Below are 23,934 nucleotides of genomic sequence, written 5' to 3'. Positions count from 1 at the left end.
ATACTGTCTTTTACATTCACTTTGTGCTTGAATTAAATTCCTTTTTACTAACTTCGGTGACCAATCAACCCTTTTAACTGCTTTCAACCATCCAATGTTGTCTTTAGACATGGATGTTCTTCCCCTCATAAATTCAAAATGACTGGATTTTGTACATTTACTAGGGGTAATTCTGTATGCCCCCACCATCTTGTGTAATTCACTCCTCCAGACCAGGCAATTATTATTGGCCAATTGCACAATCCGCTTAATAACACAGTTAAACCGTTTCACTGCTCCAATGCCCGCTGGATGGTACACTGAAGTAGTTTTGTGTATGACGCCATTTCTTTTTTTTAAATATTTAACATTTTCAGACATGAACTAGGGTCCATTGTCACTTAGAATGTACTTGGGTAACCCTTCTCCAGTGAACACATTACCAAGAAAGTTAATAATTCTATTTGTATCTGTTCTTTGAACAATTTCAATTTCAGGCCATTTGGTAAAGTGACCTATTAAAACAATAAAATTAACTTGTTCTTAATATTCCTCTATAGGCCGCATTATATTTATAACAATTCTCTCTCATGGCATTTCTAGGATGGGTAGAGGTTGTGATGGTGGTATGAATGTTACTTGTGTTTTATCAGAATTCTCACACCCTATACAATTTCTGACTTTTCTTTCAATTTCTTTGTCACATCCTGGCTCCCAGAACCAATTTTTTACTCTATTCTTGGTTTTACTTATCCCCAAATGTCCTTCATGACAGATTTCTAGGATGTTCTGTCTTAAAATTTCAGGGGGCATCACTCTTCCTAGTCTTAAAATTAAACCATCTTCTGATGATAACTCCTGTCTTAGTTCCTAGTATGCACATTACTAATGGTTTTCTTATCTGGCCAACTGATCAATATCATCCTTGTTACCTCTTTAATAACCAAGGGCCAGATGTAGCAAATAAAAAATTTGCGAGTTGCAAAGTGCGAGTCCATGCGACTCGCAATTTGCAACTCGCAAATTGGTATGCAGTACGGTGTCTCAGACACCAACTGCGACTCGCTATGGGGTCGCAATGACCCACCTCATCAATATTCATGAGGTGGGTCGCAAATTGCGGCCCCATAGCGAGTATAGGCACTCGCAAACATGGAGGCCTGCTGTCGTCAGCAGACCTCCATGTACGTGACTGCTTTCAATAAAGCAGTTTTTTTTTTTTTTTAAGTGTAGCCCGTTTTCCTTAAAGGAAAACGAGCTGCACTTTAAAAAAAAAACGAAACCTTTAGTTTCGGGGTTTTTTCAGGGCAGGTAGTGGTCCCTTGGACCACTACCTACCCTGAAAAAATTGTTTTGGGTCCATTCACAAAGTGGAAGGGGTCCCATGGGGACCCCTTCCAATTTGCGAGTGGGTTACCATCCACTTGAAGTGGATGGTAACTGCGACACCATTTGCGACTGCGTAGGCGGTCGCAAATGGTATTGCATACCACTCAGAATCGCAAATAGGAAGGGAACACCCCTTCCTATTTGCGGTTCTGAAATGCATATTGCGAGTCGGTCCCGACTCGCAATATGCATTTCTGCATAGCAAAGAGGCATTTGCACCTCGCAAACGGCGATTTTTGCCGTTTGCGAGGCACAAATCCTTTGCTACATCTGGCCCCAAGTCCTGTTCTTGGGCTTTTTACCATTCTTCACTTGTAATACAGGGAAATTCCTCTGAAATACTCGCTACATGAAATTTTTCCACAATATCCTCACTTGCTTCGCTCATGGGAAGCGACATCCTACTCAGAAAATCTGCAACAACATGCTTTGTGCCTGGTACATATTGTACTTCATAATTAAAATCAAAGAGTCTCGCTGACATACGTGCTAATCTGGGAGTTGTCCTATACAATACTTTAGTTGTTAACACTTTCGTAAGGGGTTTATGAACACTTCGTAAAGTAGTGTTTTTGCCTCAAATAAATTGCGAAAATGTTGAAGTCCCCATACACATGCAAGTGATTCCCATTCTATAACGGAGTATTTTTCTTCAGTCAGAGTCAGTGAACGAGAGGCAAATGCAATGGTATCTTCCTTGTCTGACTTATCCTTCTATGTTAGGACTGCACCAATCCCTCTTCCACTTGCATCAGTAGTTACAATGTTAGTTAATTCAGGGTCAAATCCTTGTAAAGGAGCTGGGTGCAGATGTTATTTTAAAGGGATATAAATGCATCCTGGCAACTATCGGACCATTCAAACTTATTCCTGAGTTTGGATAGTTGTCTGATTTCATATGTCTTGGTTTAGAAATCTTTCACAAACCTAGAATAAAATTGCACCAATCCTAAAAATGCTCTCAACTCATCTTTGTTTTTTGGGAACAGGTGCCACTCTTATTGCATTTAACAATTTTGGGGGGGTTTAATCCCTTCACCAGTAATTTTGTGCCCTAACTTTGTGACCTGTTGTCTAGCAAATTTGCACTTACTGAACTCCGCAGTCAAGCCTTTTTTTCTAGTATATCCAGTGTCAGCAATAATGTCTGGTCATGCTCTTCCCTGAATTTCCCCATTACTAAAATATTGTCCTGGACTATGAATGGATTTTTTTACACCTTTGAAGATCGTGTGCATTAATCTTTGGAACATAGCCGCAGCTGAGGCTAAGCCGAAAGGCACTCTTTTGAACCTACAGCCCCAAAACGATATAACAAAAGTAGTGAGATTCCTGCTGTCAAGGTGTAACACTATCTTATGATAGGCTGCAGTGAGATCAATAGTGGAGAAATACTATATATTCTTAGTAAGGGCTAACATCTCATTGATTCTTGGTTAGGGGTTTTGGTCTATAAGAATGTTTTTATTTTGATACTGTAAATCATTGCATAACCTTAATTTGCCTTTGTTTTCTTAGCTACCACTAAGGGAGCTATCCATTCTGAAGCCTCAACCTGTTCTATTATTCCTGTTTTTTGCAGGTTCTCCAGTTGAATACTCACTTCATTCCTCAACGAAAATGGTATATTCCTAACTTTATGAATGCAAGGTTTTGATTCTGCTTTTAATTTAATTCTGTGTTGAAACCCCTTAAGTTTGCCAATATTACCAGTGAAGATTGAAGGGAATTTTTTCTAAGATTTGCAAGCCAATTTCTTCTTCTGGTTGTGCTATAAGTACAGGTTCTGGACTATTTGGATTCACAGTTATTCCCAAATTTACCTGATTCTTCTGTCCTAGTACCGAGGGACATGTGGCATAAACATACAATTTACCCATAGTCTCTCTGCTTTTGCTCTGCTTTTGAACATGAACCAATAATCTCAATAGATTCACCTGTGAATTTTTTAAGTGAAATATCTGAATGTTCCAAATGCAGCCCTAAAACATGTGCACATTTCTCACCCCACACATCTTTATTCACTATAGTGTATGGTGAGCCTGAATCTGCTACTATTGAACTATCTACTCCTCCAATAGACATTTCAAATATTGGTTTCTTCTTTTTACCATTAGCATTCATGTCTATATCAAGTATTTGGATATTCTCAACATTGAGAACGCACATTTATGGTTCTGAATCATCAGATGAACTTAAATGTTCCTCCTCTTCCTTGTCAACAATTTTGACTTTACCCCCAGAGTTTCTCTGGCAAGCTTTCTGGAAATGCCCTATGATGCCACACTTAGTACATAGCTGCACGTGTGCTGGACATTTCCTATTATTGGCTAAATGTTTGGTGCTACCACACCTGTAACATTTCCTAAGTGTCGATTTATCCACAATACTCTTCTGCTCCACTCCTGTATCCTCTTTATTTTTTTCTTGAATGTAAGTTGGGTGAACTTTTTTGCTCCACTTACTTTGGCTACTACTGAGTCCTCTGGTTTGTTTTTATTTTCAGATAGAACAGCCTTTGCACATCTTCCTATCAACTCAGCTCTTTTGACAATGTCAATTACATCTTGAAAGGGTTGTTCACCTTTTGCCCACAAATTGTCTTGTATATTTGGGTTAGAAGCCCGCATAACTATTTGATCCCTAATGAGTTTGTCTTGTAGGGTTCTGAACCGACAAGGGACACATTCTTCAAAATGGATACATAATCCTCCATAGATTCTTCTTTCCCATGTTTTCTGTGAATGAACTTAAAGCAATCCACTGCTACACATACAATAGATTTATAGTAATTGTCTAAATCTTCTAGGGCATTGGTATATACATTACCTTCACCTTCAGCATGAATTTTGTTATTGATGCGATTGAACAACCTTAGGACTCCCACTCCCAAGGAATGCAATATTATTTTATTTTCCTTTTCAGGTGATAACTCTTCATCGTCATCCTCAAAGGTGGAAATATAGTTTGTGAAATATTCTCCCCATTCCTCCCAATTCAATAGTGGTTCCCAGCTCCTGGCAAGAATGCTTGTGGTGGAGAAAGATTGTACACATTCCCTGAGGCCATGCTGTACAAAGAATGCAAATGAGCATACAAATAAAGAATATGATGTAATTATGCATACAATATAAATTCCTGAGAAGAATATTAAAAGCCCTTAACTAGAATGATAAATAATATATAGTTTTAATTGTGTCCTTCAGATATTGAGTGGTGTGCCCGTCACCGATTGCACAGGCAAATATAGTTTAAATTTGCTTAGTGTGATGCCAGTTCAGGTTGATTAGTCTGCCATTCGCTGAGTGTGCAGGTACTCCTGAGGTATGTGCTATGCACCGAGTATGCAGGTACTGCTGACATATGTGCCTGTCAAAATAGAGGACATATTAAATTTCAATTTTTCATTTTTCCCTTTTAATTTTGATTTTTTTTAAAGGTGTGCCTGCCACCAAAAATGCAGGTTGGGACATTACAGCTTGTGAGGAAGTGAGAAATAAGCATAGCTCCTACAGCGTTACATGCGTCATGAAGACTTTTTTGAGGTGTGCCTGTCACCGAAGATGCAGGTACTAAGAATTGCGAGGACTGAATAAAAAGATGGCCCTCACAGCGCTATGAGCCTGATGGTGTACAAGCGAAGATGAACCCCACAGCGCTAAGTCCATGACGGGGTGGGTCTGCCTGGCCTTGAAGCGACGACTGCGCCTGTAATGCACGTCACAGAGGCCGCTGCTGATGGCTTGTTACGCTGAAAAGCACATTTATGCATTCATGTCACAAGGTTGAGAACGGTTGAACAGTAGAAGGTGGGGGTATGCTGAAACAATTCTATTTGACGAGGAAACCTCTGTAAAATAAATTAATGAAGAACCAAGTGTCAGCCTGTTAATCCCTAATTATATTTAAAAAAAGTACTTGCTGGTCGTGTGTGTCCCGGCCATACGTTCCGTCACTAGGTTGCCAGAATGCACTACATAGGTCCGAAATGCCACATCTCACGTTTTTTTCTGCTTAGTATGGAGCTAGTATAAAAGAAAAGGGTATTCCAGTGATGAACAAGAGGAAATGGGGCCACAACAAAAACAGCGACAAAGAATGGGATATATAAATGAAAATTGCTATACAGGGGAAATGGTGGGAGAAAAGACAATAGGGTAGACAGGGTACAGGGGTGATTACAGATCAGCGATCCAGTAGGGAAGGGTGAGAAAGCAGGTGTGTGGTGGAGAGGATGAAAGAAGAAAGACGGAAATCTGAAACAAATGCGAAAAAGGGATGGGAGGGAAGGAGCAATCCTGGTCACGTTCTGAGCGGGAGAAAGTAGGGAAGAAATGTATTCCATTCTGCTTGTTTCCACATCACTTCGCAAAAGATAAACATTGAGCTGAGGCACCGTGTAAATTTTAACAACAAAGTCTACGTGCTGTGGAAACTGTGGGATAACAAAGTCTTCAACCACCAGTGTTCTGCCTGCCCAGTGCCCTCCCTAGTGCTACTAATACCAGCACCTCTGGTGAAGTTAAATGTCTGAAAGGCTTACCTTAGGGCCCAGCCACCCACCACCGTGACTCGCTGAAGCCTTGAGTGGTCCGAGCAGGACTAGGGCTGGACAGCACTGCTGTGGTTTGTATATCTTTAAAGACTTACAATGTACATTGCACACAGGTGACGTAGGGACATTCGATAAGGAACACTCGTGAGGGACGTGACGTGACGACGGAAAGACTCGTTTCCTGTATGTTCAATAAAGAGGCTGTTTTACGTATTTGATGACTTCCTCGTTGCTTGTGAGTGTGGACCGGCACACTACAAGCGCCTCAGTATGCACACTGGCCCCCTCATCCCACGTGGACACCGCCATACTAGGTCCCAGTGACTCCGAATATGCCTTGATATTAGACTTGCTATGTCCACCGGCCTCGCCAGAACAGCCAACTTGCAGTCAGGCAGATCCTTCCACGAAGGTCTGGGGGATATGTCGAGGAAGAAGCAATTCTCCCACTAATCAATCATTATTACCGTACCACAGACAGTGCCCGCCTTTCCATAAGATGAGGTAAGCAGGAGCTACATTAGGGCGCTACCTATCCGCGGCTCCACTACTGACAAAAACACAGAATAACGGAGTGTTTCAGTTGGTAGGATTGTGTTCTGTCTGGAGCGCTGAAAATCCTTCACTCCTGGCTGTAGCAGAGAAAATGCTAAACTGGTTGAGTTGTACCATTGCGCAAACACAGAAGGACGTGCTTAGAAAATGTAGGTAAGGTTTTTTCAAAACGGGTGATTTTTTACAAGGTATACGGAATGCCATATTTTATCCTCATCTTAAGAAAAATACTTAAGGCCGGGAGGTGCTTATACACGAGCAAAGGACGTCAGGAGTGTACGTGGCTAGTGGGGGGCTGTGAACTCTGTGTTCAGCAGGAAATGCATTTTTAGTTGTAAAGAGCGAATGATACACGGTAAAATGTATTTCCTTTAAAAGCGCACCTTGTGGTCCAGCTATCGATACCTAAAGTAATAATAAAAAGAAGTAAACAAGTCAAGCCCACAAGGAACTAAAAAGATGCTCGACGGGAGGGTTGGATTTTGTGATTATTATTGAGTAACAGAAAATATTGTTATTGCATACTGACAAGAACATTATTAGACTGTACCTGACGTAAATAGCTGCTTTGATCGGTCGTAAAAGCTTGAAAAGGAGGAGTACACCACTTGAATAATTGGCACCTTCAAAAAAGAAAAAAAATACGCATTATACATTCCAGCTCTTTTCCACATCACCTGGAAATTAGCAGTCAGCACATTTTAAAAATCGGATGCTCCCAACGCCATTTTTCAAGCCACATGCAGCTTACTTGTCATTAAACAACCACTGACAGGTCACTAACACGAATACCAGCTAAGTTTTGCTTTAACTTTACAACATTTCCTGGCAGTAAATCAATAGTTACCTTGGTAGTTGTGTATTCCACTCACTCATTTGACACACACAATTCAGTTGTTCATTCCTGCATGAGTCCTCAGTTTGGAGTCTAACTTATACCGCTAAACCTGCTTTACCGCTGGGGTAGCCCTTTCTCACAATGAGGAGAGCATAAGTGAAGACCCATACTGATTACGCAGGTCGGTGCACAGCTTTATAGTAGATAGTTAACAACAAGCACTGGCAAGGCCAATAGGTCTCGCCTATGCAAGAGCTATCGGCTTTGGCAATGTGTTTATGCCATGTTGTACACCAGTGTGGCTGCTGTTTAGCTTGACTAAACGTTAGTGGCGTGGAGTGGGGTGGGATGAAATGGAGTAGAGTAGAGTGGGGTAGAGTGGGGTAGAATGGAGTGGGTATAGGTTGAGGTAGGCTGGAATGGGGTAGGTTGAATTGGGGTAGATGGGATGGAGTGGGATAGACTGGGGTACAGTGGGGCAGATTGGGTTAGACTGGGATAGATTGCAGTGGGGCAGACTGGAGTGGTGTAGGTAGAAGTAGGGTAGATCGGGTAGAGTGGAGTGGATTATATTGGGGTAGACTCGAGTGGAGTGGACTGGGATAGATGGGAGTGGGGTAGATTGGGGTGGAGTGGGGTTGGTTAGAATGGGGCAGATTGGGTGGGTTATAGTAGGGAAGATTGGAATATGGTGGGTGTCAATTGGGGTAGAATGAAGTGGGGTAGAGTGGAGTGGGCTAGATTGGGGGAGTGAGGTAGACTGGAGTGGTGCAGGGCAGACGGATGGGGTTGGGTTTGATAAGAGTGGGGTGAAGTTGCATAGACTGGGGTAGAGTGAGGTATATTGGCATGGAGTGGAGTATATTGGGGTAGACTGGAGTGGGGGAGTGGGGTAGATTGAATTGAGCTAGAGTGGGGTGGAACGGGGTAGACTGGAGTGAAGTGGGGTAGACGAGTGGGGTAGGCGAGTGCTGTAGATTGGAGTGGGGTAGGTTGGGGTAGAGTGGAGTGGGCTGTATTGAGGTAGACTGGAGTGGTGTGGGTTAGACAGGGAAAGTGTGGCATGCGGTGGATTTAGCTAAATTGGAGAGGAGTAGGGTAGATTAGAGTGGAGAGGAGAGGAGTAGATTGGAGTGGAGTGGAGTAGATTAGTGTGAGATGGGTAGAGTGGAGTACGGTAGCTGGGAGTGTGGTAGACTGTGTGGATTATAGTAGGGTAGATTGGAGTGAAGTGGGATAGATTGGAGTGGAGTGAGGGAGATTGGTGTGGGATAGATAGGAGTGGGGTAGTTTAGAGCAGGGTAGATTGGAGGGGAGTATATTGGAGTGGAGTTGGATAGAGTGGTGTGGCTGGGGTAGATTTGATTGGGATGAGGTGGAGTAGTCTGGAGTCGGGTGGAGTGGGTTAGGGTGGGGTAGACTGGAGTGGAATGGAGTAGACTGGGGTTGACTGGAGAGAGGAGGGTTAGGGTGGGGTAGATTCCGGTAAAGTGAAGTGGGGCACATTGTGTGGATTGGAGTGGTTTAGATTGGAGTGGAGATGGACAGATTAAAGTGGAGTCCAGAATGGAGTGGAGTGAGATGGATTGGAGTGGGGTAGATTGTTAGTTGAGTGGGGCAGATTGGGTCGATAAATGTAGGGTAGATTTGAATAGAGAGGGGGTAGATTGGAGTGGCATGAATGGACTGTGCTAGTTTGGAGTTGGATAGATTGGAGTGGAGTGGGGTACACTTGAGTGCAATGGAGTGGACTGGGGGGATTAGGGTGGGGTAGAGTGGGTGTGGGAAGATTCGAATGGGGTGGAGTAGACAGGCGTGGAGTAGATAGGGGTAGATTGGGGTGGGGTAAATTGGGGGGTAGGCTGGATTAGGGCAGATTTGGCTGTGTTTGGGTGGAGTGGGCTGGAGTATGTTAGATTGGAGTGTAGTGAGGTAAATTCAAATGGAGTGTGGAATATTGAAGTGGAGTGTGGTAGACTGGAGAAGGGTAGATTGGAGTGAAGTGGAGTGAGTAGATCTGGGTACAGTGGAGTGCACCAGAGTGGAGTGGGGCAGATTGGAGTAGAGTGGGGTTATGCAGATTGAGTAGATTACAGTGTGGTAAATTGGAGTGGAGTGGGGTAGACTGTGGTGGGGTGAGGCATATTTGAGTGGAGTGGGGGTAGATTAGAGTGGAGAAGAGTTGGACAGACTGCAGAGGAGTTTGGTGTGGGATAAACTGGGATTGAGGGGGCACATTGGACTGGGGCAGATTGGAGTGGAGTGTGGTAGATTGGAGTGTAGTCAGGTAGATAGGAGTGCAATAGATAGGGGTAGGTTGGTGAGAGATGGAGTGGTGTTGACTGAAGGGGGGTTGGGTAGATTGGATTAGAGTGGAATGGGTTGGATTGGGGTATGCTGGAGTGGGGTAGATTGAGGTAGATTGGAGTGGGGTAGATTGGATTGGAGTCGAGTGGGGAAGACTGGGACAGATTTGAGTGCAGTGAGGTAGACTGAGGGGGAGGGGGTAGATTAGATTGGAGTGGGACTGACTGGGTTAGACAGAGTGTACTGGGGTAGACTGGAGTGGGGTAGACTGGTGGAGTAGGGTAGACTGGGGTAGACTGTAGTGAAGTCAAGTATATTGGAGTGGGGTAGAATGAGTGGGGTAGACTGTATCATAGTGGAGTGGATTGGGGTAGATTGGAGTGGAGTGAGGTAGGCTGAAGTGTGGGTAGGTTGGAGTTGGGTAGACTGGAGTGAGGTGAGATAGATTGGAGTGGGGCAGATTGGAGTAGGGTGAGGTTGACTTGGTTAGATTGAGTGGAGTGGGGTAGACTGTAGTGGACTGGGGTGGACTAGAGTGAAGTGGGGTAGATTGTGGTAGACTGGGGTAGATTATAGTGGAGTTGGGTAAAATGGAGTGGGGTAGATTGGAATGGAGTGGAGTAGACTTGATTGTAGTGGAGTGTACTAGGTTCGACTGGGATAGAATGTGGTAGATTGAAGTGGGATGGATACAAGTGTAGAGGGCCACATTGGAGTGGGGTAGACTGGGGTAAAGTGCAGTGGGGCAGTTTGGGCTGGGGTAGAATAGAGCGGAGTGGGGTAGATTTGGTGGAGTGGGGTAGACTGGAGTGAAGTAGATTACAGCAAAGTGGAGTCAGGTAGACTGCGGTAGAGAAAATAGGATAGGTTTCATTGGAATGGGGCTGAGTGGAGTGGGGCAGACTGGAGTGGGGCAACTGGTTTGGAGCAGAGGGGAGTAAAGTGGAGGGACGTAGAGTGGAGTGGCATGTTGTGTCATGGAGTGAGCCCATAGAGTAGAGTGTCGTAGAATGGAGTGGCATAGAGTGGCGTAGTGTGGCATATGCATGGTGTGGTAGCAAACTGGCATTACAGACAACACATATTCAATTGAAATGACCATTACATTTGCACTGAAATACGGTTTTACTGCAGATAAACAATAATGTGTGCAAATGGCATCACCTAATGTATTGATGTGTTTTGATAGTATTCCACCACAGTTCAGAATTACAAAGAATTTGTTCTAATTCTGATATATCCTGAAACATCAGCACAGTTAAAATTTTTGTTCTGTTCTAGAAGGAAACATCCTACACACTGCCTCTCACATGGATACTCAGCAGGATTGTCACATAAAGTCTCTCACTTTGAAGTCAGAGAAAGAAAAGCTCCCTAGAAGACAGAGTCTGCTGACATTTGACCTGTCTGTGCATGCACAGCAAATATGACCAGATAAGAACAAGATTTAAAGGTCTGTTTTCAGAAAGTGAGTTCTTGGAAGAATACAGGTCTGGGCAGCGGGAGAGATGAAATGAAGCTGGACAGCCTAAAACAAATAAAGCCAGCAAATAGCCAGAAAATGTGAGTTACAGACCACAAAGCCAATAGTCAGCAATAGTCAAAATGCATTACCAGGAAAGCTTTCAGAATGCCCAAAAGAAGTCATAAGCGAATAAGACAGCTGTGCTGAGCGAATCAGACAGCTGTGCTGTCTGGTAGGCTTCGACCTAAAAAAGGTTGGAAAGTCAGACTACCAGGACATAACATAAGAAAAAGCGTACCTTACTGGTGGGTTAATGAAATTAGGGTAAGAGTGTGTGGGCCCTGCCCTGCTTCTCGGCAGTCTTCTATATAGTGACTAAAATTAATAGGTGCAATCTAGCTCAAACTGGATCTGCACCTGATTAATAGTACATTAAGGCCTTTATTACGACTTCGGCAGTCTTTTCTGAAGATTGCCGAAGCCACGGGCGCCAGAAGACCGCTGGCAGTCTTCCGCTCACCATATAATGGGTACTGCTGAATTTCTGCCAAACTTTGGGCAGAAATCCGGCAGTAGCCCTGCTGGCGGACGGCGGTGTTCTGGCGTTGCTACCACCTGCACTGCCCCGCCAGTAGGACACCGCCAACCATATTAAGACCATTAATACGGTCTGGCAGTGTCCTGAGGTATGAGTGGAGATGTGGTGGGTTGGCAGTGGCCAACCCACCACGCTCATAATGTGGCGGTATACACCGCCAGCCTGTTGCTGTGATACCGCCACATTTACCCTGGTGGTCAAAAGACCGCCAGGGTCTTAATGAGGGCCAAAATGATGGAAAGAGGCTATCGGAAGGAGGAGTTGCATTGCTTCTTTTTTCTTTACATTTCCAACTGATGTCCTTCTCAGTGGTGTCTGTGAGGAAGGTGTGCTATCCTGAACCCAAATAGTATTGAGCGATAGAGAGGGATCTACCTAGGGCTTCTGGCACATACTGAGTGATGGAACAGGGGTCTACCTGGAGTTCTTTATGCAGATTATTCAATGGACAGCAATCAGCCTAGGTGGTTGGTGCAGATTACGTAGTGGTGGGCACAGATCCACCTTGGGCCCTCGGTGCTGAATGGTAAACCGTCCCAGTCCAGGGAGTTGTGCGCCTTAAATAGTCAATTCTCACCCTAAAGATCTCCAGAAATATGTTCTGAACTAGTACATCCATTGCATATATTTGTTTTCCCTTTACTCCCGGCGAGGCGACCTTTTCATTTCCTACACATGTCGTATCTGCACATATCTCAAACGCGTGGGACCACTCTTTCTCCAATGCCTCCTGCATGTCCAAATTTACTGGAGGTGTGTTGCCTGCCTCGAGTCACTGTCTGTTTCTCTTCTTCAGGTTCAGGCTCTCAATTCTTATCCTTTTTTTGAAAGCTACCTTCTCCAAGAATGTCCCCCGTACAAAAATCTCTATTTATCTCTCAGTTGTCTGAGCTGAGGTCTTCTTGCCTGCGTGGCTCTGGGCAGGATTCTTTGTTTACTCTGTTTTTCATGCAGTTATATCTTGATTCCAAAAGCATATGATGCAGCAGATGTATTCCTTTGGTTTATCTTGCCTGCAGACTAAGCTCTTGGGATGTCAACTGCACTGCTCATCCTTAAAAAGAGCGAGCCAATTTAAAAGGTGTTCAGATGACTATCTACTAACTGCAAGAGCCTTATGCAATTAGTGCTGATGAACTCGAGTAATAGAAAGGCATGGGCTAACTCTCACACCTTGGAGGTGACTGACAGATAGAGCTAGAGCTAGAACACTGTTCCAGTCACTGACTGAGAAGCTCCCTCCTGGCCAACCAGACGTTACACAAAGAGGTCCAAAGTAAAAGCCAAATGAGGCAATCCTAAGGAGATGAACACTGCTTACAACTTTGAAAGCATCTTCCATATCATAGAAGCCATGAGAAAGGGAGACGCTTTCTCTAATTGTTGGGGGACATACAAAGTATGTCTGACCATCTTCACAAACAATAATGACTTCAGCACATCAATAGAATCGTTTCAAACCTGCTTACTAACTAAAACTGATCCACTAAAAATGATGATCTGACAAAACAGTCCTACAAGAAACACTGTAAGGTAAACGTTTCTGAAATGTACATGTTTCATTGACTCAATGCATCCCTAAAACATTCTAATTTGAGTTTTATGACCTGCCAAATCATTTATGGAGAGGAGCTAGGTAAAGTCTGTTTTCAATAAGGATCCCAGCTTTATTTCCAGATAAGCTGAGGTAACAGGATGTAGCAAGATTGCCAATGAACAGCTGAGACCGATCACACATTGAGCTTCCATCATTTTGACCACGAATTTCCACTAGATCAGTGCTTCCCAAGTCTTTTAAAACCCACAACCCGCTTTTTAGACTGACTAACTTTCACAACGAACCTAGATTTAATAGCGAAGAGGCGGGGGATTTTTTAATGCAACTAAAGTATGATATGGGAGTGCAATATAACCTGTGAATAGCACATTTGTCATTGAAAATGGTCACTGAATTTGCACAGACACACGTTTTACTTATAAATCTATACTGCACAGAAATGATAGTGTGTAGAAATGGGGTTTCAGTGAATATTTAGCATTTGTACATCACTAAGTAAAGTGTCTTGATTTGTTTTATTCCTTTTAAAATATTCGTTTCCATCATATTTCAAATGTGCTTCATTTTTGCTTTCCTAACCGCTCAATGTGTACTGTTTATTTACAGGTATTTATATTTTGTTGTGTGTGTTACATACAATGATATCCTTTCCTTTCAGAGTCTCTGAACCCAGCAAGACTGCCATATAATCCACTTTACATTTATTTCTCTCACTGCAAAGTGAGAGGAGTTTGTAAGCATCAATCCCCATCTTAAAAAAAACACAAGAAACAATTTGTCAGAAGGCGTAGCCTGACATTTGACCCTCTGTCTTTGAAGCACAGCAAATGTGAAAAGATAAATACAGAATTTACAGGCATCTTTAATTATTGCTTGGACTTTCGCAACCCACCAGTGTAGGCCCGTGACCCATAGTATAGGAAACACTGCACTAGATCATTTTTAACTCTCTCCCAGATCTCGCTCTACATGGACCCATTGAAAGACTTTATAACCACCCAAACACCTGAAACTGAGGGCCAAATTCTAGACCTACATGCTGTTATATATTGGACAGTTTATTAAAAGGCAAGAACTGGGCTGGGCAAGCCAGCATTCGGGCCCAGTGTTACAGACTCTAGGTTGATACTTTAAATGGGTTAGCAGTGATACACATTTAGAAATATCAGATTACCTGTTTGGTAGCCTTTCTGAAATAAGTATGTAGTCTCACACTAGGTAAGCAGGCGCCCACGTAAACTTAACTCCCTGTCACACCTGAGACACATTTGCACCCGGTAGTGATCCTCCTTGAGGACCTTGAAAAAGGTCCAAAGACTCCCATATGTTAGGTAACTTCGCTATATCCACGACAAGAGACCTTACAGTAATGAACGAGCTATAAATATGATCTATTAATGAATCCATATTTTTGTGAACTTGGTGCGTTATTTGAACACTGCCCTGCATGTCAAAAGAATTACAACTCCCTTGCTGACCTAACAAGGGCCTGGTCCAAGACTAGTTTCGCCAGAGTGTTCATACACTACCCACCACCTACATCCCGAGTCTGGACGCTTTATCTGCAACATTAGGCACAAGGGGTCCTGTAGAAGATACCTACAAACCCTGGACCCTGGAACACCCTATCAACTATCTTTCTTCAGTCTATAACCAGCCGCATGAAGTTTGTTTCCCTCTGATGCTCCACCTTTTACTGCAACCCACAATGGTCCTGCTGGAAATGGCTTCTATCTCGCAGAACCTCAATCACCTTTGATCTTCCTTGCAGACTGTAGGCACCAGATGGGTGTTATGATGTTAGGTTGTGCTATGTTTGGTTATATGTATTTGTATAATGTGCATTCTGTCATTAGTGGGGCCTCAAAGAGGTAATGGAGTCTGGGATCTTCTACACACGGGGTCAAGGTTTCGATCACAGAATAAGTCTGGTTTTGTTTAGGAATAGTAATTGACAAACATCATTATAATAAGGTTCTCTTGCTATTCATAGTTGGGGCCTAATTCTGAGTCTGACGGGCGGCGGAGGCCGCCCGCCAGACTTCCCCCCTCCGAAATACCGCTCCGCGGTCGAAAGACCGCGGAGGGTATTCCGAGTTTTCCCCTGGGCTGGCGGGCGGTCTTCGCAAGACCGCCCGCCAGCCCAGGGGAAAACTCCCTTCCCACGATGACGCCGGCTCGTAATAGAGCCGGCGGAGTGGGAAGGTGCGACGGGTGCAGTTGCACCCGTCGCGTATTTCAGTGTCTGCTTTGCAGACACTGAAATACTTTTAGGGGCCCTCTTACGGGGGCCCCTGCCGTGCCCATGCCATAGGCATGGGCACGGCAGGGGCCCCCAGGGGCCCCGTGACTCCCCCTCCCGCCATCCGGTTCCCGGCGGGAGAACCGCCAGGAACTGGATGGCGGGAGGGGGAGTCGGAATCCTCCATGGCTGCGGAGCGCGCTCCGCAGCCATGGAGGATTCCTACGAGCGGCGGAAAGTCAGCGGGAGACCGCTGGCTTTCCGCGTCTGACCGCGGCTAAACCGCAGCGGTCAGAATGCTCGTAGGAGCACCGCCAGCCTGTTGGCGGTGCTCCCGTGGTCGGTGGCCCTGGCGGCCACCGACCGCCAGGGTCGGAATGACCCGCTAGGTGTTTTATTGTTTACCCCTGGGTGAGTTTTAAAGTTTGTTGAGTGTGGCAGGAGGTTATCTGGTCACGCCAGACCAGGACATAGTCACAAGTTCAGGCCAACTGAGATGGAGCGTGGGAAAGACACAGGGTCCAGAATGGGCAGCTGAGCAAAGTACCATAAATCCTGGTTAAAGAGCGCTGTGAGATCTCGCATCGAGGATGTGTTACACAGCAGAAGTTCAGAAGAGGTTGCAGGCTGCGATGTGTGGTCCTGTGTCGAAGAGGTGTCGCACAGCAGGAGTTCCAATGAAGCCGCAGATGGGGCTTTTGATGCAAAGCCCTGCCTTGTCTTTGAAAATGACATCAACAAAGGTTGAAATGCAAAATCCTACCTTGTGGATGCATCGCTCAGCGATGGTTCCGATGACCTGCGATGCAAGATCTTGCATAGGGGATGCATCACACAGCAGCATTTCCAAGGCGGAACTATGAGGAGATGCTTTGCATGGCGTTGGTTCTGCCCAAGATCCCACAGCTGGGCAGGCAGAGCACCTCCTGTCTCACTTTCAAGATACTACAACAGGGGTGACACCACTTGGGGGGCAAGATTCACAGCAGTCAGAGTCCTGGTAATGGGTTCCAGGTCGTTGAAGCCTTTTTAGTCCCTGAGATTCTGGTCAGGAGCCTAGCCACCTAGCCCTTGGAGTCACTCTGGGGATCCTGAGTTCCAGACGCAGGTCCATTCCTTTTCACTCAAGCAGTAGTGGAGCAGGCAGTGGTTGCAAGGAAATGAACAGCGAAGCATCAGTTCTGCTTCACAGGCCCCCTTCCAAGGATCCAGTGCAGGAGTGGCACCACTTGGGGCTGGGGTAGGACTCACAGCAGACAAAGTCCAGGTGCTGGGTTCAAGCTGGTTGGAGCCTGTCATGCTTTCCTGCATGACTCCTTGCCACTGTTAGGCAAGTTAAGATCAAGAAGCAGCTGGACCAACAAGGGATCAATGGAACTCATTGCTGACATGGTGTTGAGTATTGGCTCAGCTCTGATTAATAATTCTGTATACAAAATACTGTGTTCCAACTAAGAAAACACTAAGGCATGGCGAACATGCAAAGTTTATGCTGTGAAGCGACAATAAAGCTAAGGAGAAACATGATTTTTTCCATACTATTTAACAGTGAGAACATAAATCCGATGTTTAATGCACATCGCCTCTAAACCGTCATGTCTAAACTGGAATCCAATTATTATGTTGATGAACTTGTATTTGACCTTTTCTTTTCTTGATGTTCAAATCGCTGCTATGCACATGTGAGCAACGCTCCATGCGCATGTTGGTGCTGAGACACGGCCGACGTCATGGTTACCACAGGCAACTCTGTTTGCTACAAACAGTGGTCACGCCAGACATCGGGAACTTGCTGTTGAAGACTTTACAGTGTTGGCAGCATCCAGAGAGCCTGCAATATCGAGACCAGTAATCACGGTAAGGCTTGACTGCTGTGATGCGCTTCCTTATTAACTCAGCTAGGAACGATATGACAAAGTTACGTGAGTGTCAAAAGGCTAAATAACTCACAGTATTGAGTAGCAAACTTTAATTCAGAGACTAGCACAGTTGGTCAGCGCAAATAACAATCTGCTAAGCCCATCTTTTAGAAGTTAGATAATGTTGATGAATACGTGACACGAGCATCAATAGTTTTGTTGAAAAAGACATTGCAAATTTTGTTGGGCAAGCACATGCTGTGCCCACGACCAGAGTTAAAAAGGTTGCGTTTGGTAGAACTGTTTTGAGGTACATTACCTAAGTTCCTTGGAAATCACAGGATACAACACTGAGGCCAAAGTCTTGGAGTTTGGTGAAAACAATCACACAAGACAAACTGGAATCCCACAGAGATAACTGAGTGTTAAGACTGAATACTTTGTCATTCACGTAAAGAGTTGATATAACATGCATTCTGATGTGAGAAATATCAGTCAAATTCCTAATAGTTTGTTTTGCCAGTGAGAAAAGATTACGAAACTAAACTGTTGACTGTGTCTTTAATTTGATGTGTGCAAAGTAAGAGATCATCACTAATCACTGTAAACCATCTGTTCCAGGTCTTCCTCTTGCAGTACCTTCCCTAGCACCCTTCCCCTCATTTAGCCACTACAATCCTCTGGTTAATAACTAAGACTCGATGCTGCTGGAAGGTGGGCTTTGAGGGCACTGCTCCTGAGGAACCGTGAGCCTGTCATATTCCTTGGAATCACTCTGGTGGTCCTGGGTTCAAGGTGAAGGTCCACTCCTTTACTGAGGCAGCAGGGCAAAAGATTTACAGGCCTTCTTGCAGAGAAGCGCAGCAGTCCTTCTGAGTCTTCCACGGGTTCCGAAGTATACCGAAGAATTGGGCCTGAGGATCCAATATGTATACCTGGTGCCAGCTTTGAAGAAGGAGAAGGTTCTGGAAGTTTCAACCCCAAAGGTACTTGGAATTCCATGCTTCCCTGCCCTGGCCCCATATTGCCTGGGGTCACAACAGACTAGTGTCAAACCTTTTGTGAGAGTGCTCAGGCAGATCCTTTGTGATGTGCAAGTGTGGTAGGTGGCAGCTTCTCCCCAGTCTAAGATGGCCCAGTCTGCCAAAATCTATTGTCCTTTGTCTCACTGTCTGGCAGCAATACACAAAAATCAACGGTCAGCTACAATTAGTCACGTGACCCAGGATATAGGCTGCAGACATTAAATGGTTAGCACATAAAAATACAGACGTTCTAAAAGTGGCATTTTCAGAATGGTGACTTAAAATTCAGCGTTACCATTAAAGAGGGTTTTTAATTACAAATCTTTAGACACCAAACTCGCCTTCCTACCTGCTCCCAACTGAAAGTTATCTCTTATTAAATGTAATGTGACCTAACGTTATCCTATATGGCAGAGGTTGGCTTTGTCATACTGAAAAACACATTTAAGAGTTTTTCACTACTAGGACATGAAGAACCTAAAAATGCATGCCCAAACTTTTAAATACATTGCACCTGCCCTCCTGGCTGAGTAGGGCCTGACCTAGGGTTGGTGTACATGTAGTACAAAGGAAGCAAGAGGTTTATCTTGCCAAGTCAAAATGCCAATATCAAACTTCACACATAGGCTGCAATGGCCCTGGGTATAGGTAGTGCCACTTTACTAGGGACTTACAGGTAAAATCAATGTGCCAATTGGGTGTAAGCCAATGTTACCGTGTTTAGGGGGGTGAGCATTGTTATATTGTACAAGGTTGTTGCAGATGTTCTTCTGTATGATCTCTAGTTTCTAACGCAAAAACAACAAGGTGATGGATGGAATGCTTGAATTAAACTCAGCTCCTGGCAATCGCTTGGGGCCCCAACCTACCATGCCCCCTCAGTTTGGACCCAGCCATATGCAAATCAGTCTTGACCCTGTTCCTCATGGGAACAGTCCACCCCGAACTGCCAAACCAAGTCCTCCCTGAACCGGAACACAAGCAACCTAGGACGGGGTTTGCCCAAATTAGGGCTCTTCAACTATGTGTAGCTTGGTTCCTATGGCACAGTGAGCCTGAGACCGACGCCTGGGCACACATAGCACACTTAGAGTGGCAAATGCAAAAAGAACAAGGTGATGGATAGAATGATTGAATCAATCTTAGCCTCTGGCAATCGCTCAGGTTTGCATCCCAATCCATGTTTTTTTGCCCACCATTCCACCTCAGTTTGGATGCACCAATATGCAAGTCCAAACTGCCAGTCCAAGTTCTTCCTGAACCGGAACACAGGTAACCTAGGACCGGTATTGCCCTGGTTAGGGCTCTTCAGCCAGGTATAGCTTGGTTCCAGTGGCACATTGAGCCCGTGGCCCACGTCTGGGATTACCCAGCGCACTTAGGACCTCTCTGAGATCAATGTGATCCATGGGGCTCAGTGACAGTTGAAAGAGAGCAAGCAACGAAATGCTGATGGTGCTGTTGGTGATAAATTAAACTTCAAAATACAACATTATCCAGGCTCTAGTGTTTATTTCAATTTGGCAAGGAGAATGAAATTCAAACCCACACGTTCAAAGCACAATGGTTAAAGTGGTAAAATGTACAGCATCGTAAACCCAACAAAAATGAGATCAGCAAAAATGGAGGAATAAGGCAAAGAGTTTTGAGGAAGACTATCCTAGGCTGACATGTCTAACAGCCATTCCATTAGCAAATGGTGGAGATACCATTAATGGAAATAAGCTTATTGTGAAAGAAAACTGTACTTACCAACAATGTATGAACACTGAGAAATGTAAGGGTTAAAGAAACATTAGGGAAAAGAAAACAGCCTAAAAGTGCCTGAAGAAAAAATGCAGATGACACAAAAAAGATGTTTCTACCTAAAATGGATGAAAATAAAACTGCCAGAAATTGTAGCAAACAATTTGCAATTTTGTCACATAATGAAGGATACCAATAATTTGGTCCTCCAAGCCACATAATGTTCGCTGCCTAAACAATAGTAAAGTCATGCACTGTGGTTTGGTGGCTGACATTGAAATAATAAAATCTGTATTTCACAGGGAGCCATGAAAAAGCAGTTCACTGTAAGTTATGTATTTTTATACCACTGCAGATTGTGCAATAAAAGCACCCAAACATGTAATATATGCCATGGCTGTGGAGCAACTTGTAGTTGGGTCAATAAGCTGCAGGTTGTCAATTTCAGTGTTTCTTTCAAACACCAGTTTTTATCCCATTTGAATAATTAAATATAACATAATTGTAATTTTTTTTCTGTGTATACAGGTACATATGTATATTCACTGAAACAAATGTATATGTATTTTTGTGTATTCACTGTGATATACCTATATGGATGTGTGTATTCATTGAAAAAAACAAAGGCTAAAGTGATGTTATAGTTCGGTATTGTAATAAGATCTTAGCTTATTTTTAAAAACACCCAAACATTCATGGAATAAAACCAAATGTTAAAATGACGTTACAATTAGGTTTTTGAATTAGACACAATAATAATAAAAAACACTGAAAAGCACAATTTATAGTTTAGTCCCCCAGCTGAAAAACGAAATTTATAGTTTAGTCCCCCCAGCATGCACTGCTTGTAACCACACATTATATCACTCATGAAACATTAAATGACATCACTGATGACATCACTCATTATTTAAATAAAAACGTTGTTGAATTTACTGAGATAAACCAACAACTATGAAACTTTGGGTTTCGGTTTGTGAATTAGGAGTAATACAATAACTTAAATCAGCTTTTGAAAGGTGTAAAATAAATTGGATAATTCAAAGGAGAAGCATTTTTAATGGATGCTATTTTCTTTTCACTTTTATTCATCCAATGGATGGGAGCAGTGTAGGTAGGTCACTTGTGGAAAGCTGGCTGGTGAACATCAGTGAACAAGAGATGCTAGATGGTCATAAAGGGAAAGGGTGCAGGGCCTGGCAATATGTGAAGCCCTGAGGCTAACCTCCTGTTGCACATGGCTTAGAGCCATATACAGTGGAGGTTGGCCACATGAAGAGGGTTGGGCCCAAGGTCTGAACTTAGAGCAAGCACACAGCACATTCTATGGTATGTTGGATACAAGGTTTGGTGTGACACCAGGCGTTGCAGACAACCTCCATAGTGTATATCCATTGTCTGTGCATGCCAGGGCTTGGCCGTTTGTGGGTACAGACCCTGACCACATGCAAAATTGTTCTTTGTGTGCCTGAAGATCATGCAACATGGAGGTTTGATACTTGCAGAGGGTTGGGTGTAAGGCTTTGCTGTACCCTTACTTAGTCCAAACTCTGATGCAGGTTGGATGCAGGGTCTGGCCGGAGGCTTTGAAGAGGATGTCCCTACAATCTAGAAGCAGTTTTGGATTTGGCTATTTTTGTGCTGCTACTGCCATCTACTGGCGTACTGTGTTCACTGCACTCCCACATATAAAGATATTGAGAAGAAAACCAATTTGCCTCCTCATTTCTACGAATCCTCATTTGCTGGGTAGGAATGGCAGACACTTTTGATAACATTTTATTGTCAACACACTCCTGCCACACCCAATAATATATGAATGTTTTTTGTTCTCCATATTAACCATAGTTGTGATAGACTCTATATAATTTTCTGAGAACAGTAGAGTGTAGTGGTAACTCTGCATGTTCCTAGATGCCAAGCAACATAGTCACCAGATAACTTATTTCCTTGGAGGCTCTTGCGAATAAGAAGATAGATACATGATCCGACTACGCCGCCATGGCTGCAGTAACACCGGAAACTATCATGGGCGAACAGCTATCTATACTGGCTGTGAAGCGATCTATGGTACAATCAAAGAAAGATGTTAAATCGCTCAGAGACGGCATCAGTAAGCTCAGAGTTCAGCAAGAGTCAGGGGACAAAAGGCTGACTGCCCTCAAAACTAAAACTATGGAATCTTCAGACTGGAGTTCTGAAATCTGGCAACTATGGAAGAAGCTAGTAGACTTAGAGATGGAGCCTGGCGAGATAATATCCGGATTTATGGACTGCCAGATTTGGAAGAGGGTCGCAATATGATCACTTTGCTGTCCACTTTTATACCTAAGTTGCTTGAAATACAATTTGAGCTCCATTTAGAAATCCACAGAGCCCACTTAATCAAGGTGAGAAATTTACTCATGAAAGACGGCCCACGACCGTTCATAGCATGCCTTCCCGAGGCACATGTCTCTTGAACTCATGGCCACTATTCCTACAAAGAGCACACAATCTCTTTTGCAGCAGATTTTTCCCATGAGACCCATATCATTCGTAAGAAATTCCTGACCCTGCGCCCCTCTCCCCTGAAGCAAAAGACATTAGATATGATCGCTTCAGCTGAGCTACGATGTTGGTAACTCTCAAGCTTACCAAAGAACTCCCTGACAGCTTGAGATGTTCTGAAAAATTTAGACTCGCAGCCTACAGGTATGTAGATAACTTCTCGAGAAATGATGTAATTGTCATGTTCTAGACAGGAAACCCCTTTCAGGTGTAGAGAAACTGACCAGGAATGGGTCAGAGGCAGATCTTACACAACGAAAGACAGTGGCAAATCCAGATCCCCTATACAGCCCTAGGCCTCCCCACTCTTATGTGATCGCAGTTGCTCCAGGAGTTTGCCAGACTAGTTCAATAGGAAGTTCAGGTTACTTCCCTCACTAATTTTCCTCCCCCTGGTTCTGCCCATTCATGTTTAATATACAGCAAGACAAATGAGACCAATACTTTGAGTGATTGAACGCATGCACAAAGAAGACAGATGTTTTTACTCTCCTGACTAAAGGAGTGTTTTTTTCACCCCTGCAAAGCCAATGGGTATTGCTCGAGAACCCCTCTTCTCTGTCAAACTCATTGTCCACACAGCGGTTTCAAAAGGACAGAGAGATTTTTCTACTCTCACGTCTTAATCCAATCTTTATAGAGATAAATTACGGCCCGCTAAAAAAAAAAAAGACTTTGCTGTATGGTCGCTCAATGTAAATATACTGCATTAAGAGAAAAAAAGTGCTTGCTCAGCTGGCATCCAAGAAACCAGATATTGCTCTACTATAAGAGACTCACCTTTCCAAACTGGAGTCCGGGAACCAAAAGGGAGGTGAGATAGGAAAGGTAATCTCCTCCTCTGGTTGTAATGACTAAATCAAGACCCAAATGGGTGGATGACAACCTCTAGGAAAAATGGAGTGATCATCCTTGTCCACAAGCTGCTTGATATGAAAATGCAGAACATGTGGATAGATCCAGCAGGCCGTTTTATCTTTGTTAAACTACTGATCCAAGATGTAACCCTTAGAGTGGGTTCTGTCTTTAGCCCTACTGGCGCTAAGCAAGACTTTCTCTCCTCTGTTTCCCGTGTACTTACTGAGGTCAGCTGGATGAAAGACTGGAACATTGTGCTGGATCCCATTACTGAAAGAACAGGTAATTCTCATCCCAATATGACAGACACAGAATCCTGGAACGTGTACATGGAGGCTGAATGCACCAAAATATAAATTATCGGAGTAGAGAAAGGAATTGCCAGACATGCTTAAAGAATATTAATATAA

General features: G+C 43.9%; 1 protein-coding gene across 2 annotated transcripts in view; it reads right to left on the bottom strand.

The window, feature by feature from the left end:
• Positions 1 to 23,934, bottom strand: part of AGPAT2 (1-acylglycerol-3-phosphate O-acyltransferase 2) — a 294,568-nt gene that overhangs the window by 52,909 nt on the left and 217,725 nt on the right. The window contains exons 5-6 of one of the 2 annotated variants that reach the window (XM_069241595.1): positions 7,029 to 7,101; positions 4,649 to 4,737 (exon numbers count right to left, since the gene is read on the bottom strand). In XM_069241595.1, the coding sequence (XP_069097696.1) occupies positions 4,700 to 4,737; positions 7,029 to 7,101 (111 nt within the window). In that variant the 3' untranslated portion in view covers positions 4,649 to 4,699. Of the gene's footprint in view, positions 1 to 4,648; positions 4,738 to 7,028; positions 7,102 to 23,934 lie in introns of those variants that run through there. The other variant, XM_069241593.1, reaches the window with a different exon arrangement.

This window comes from Pleurodeles waltl, chromosome 6, assembly GCF_031143425.1.
Source record: "Pleurodeles waltl isolate 20211129_DDA chromosome 6, aPleWal1.hap1.20221129, whole genome shotgun sequence".
Classification (NCBI taxonomy): domain Eukaryota; kingdom Metazoa; phylum Chordata; class Amphibia; order Caudata; family Salamandridae; genus Pleurodeles; species Pleurodeles waltl.
The sequence above is the reverse complement of the archived record's forward strand: the minus strand, read 5'-3'. Positions and strand labels throughout refer to the sequence as shown.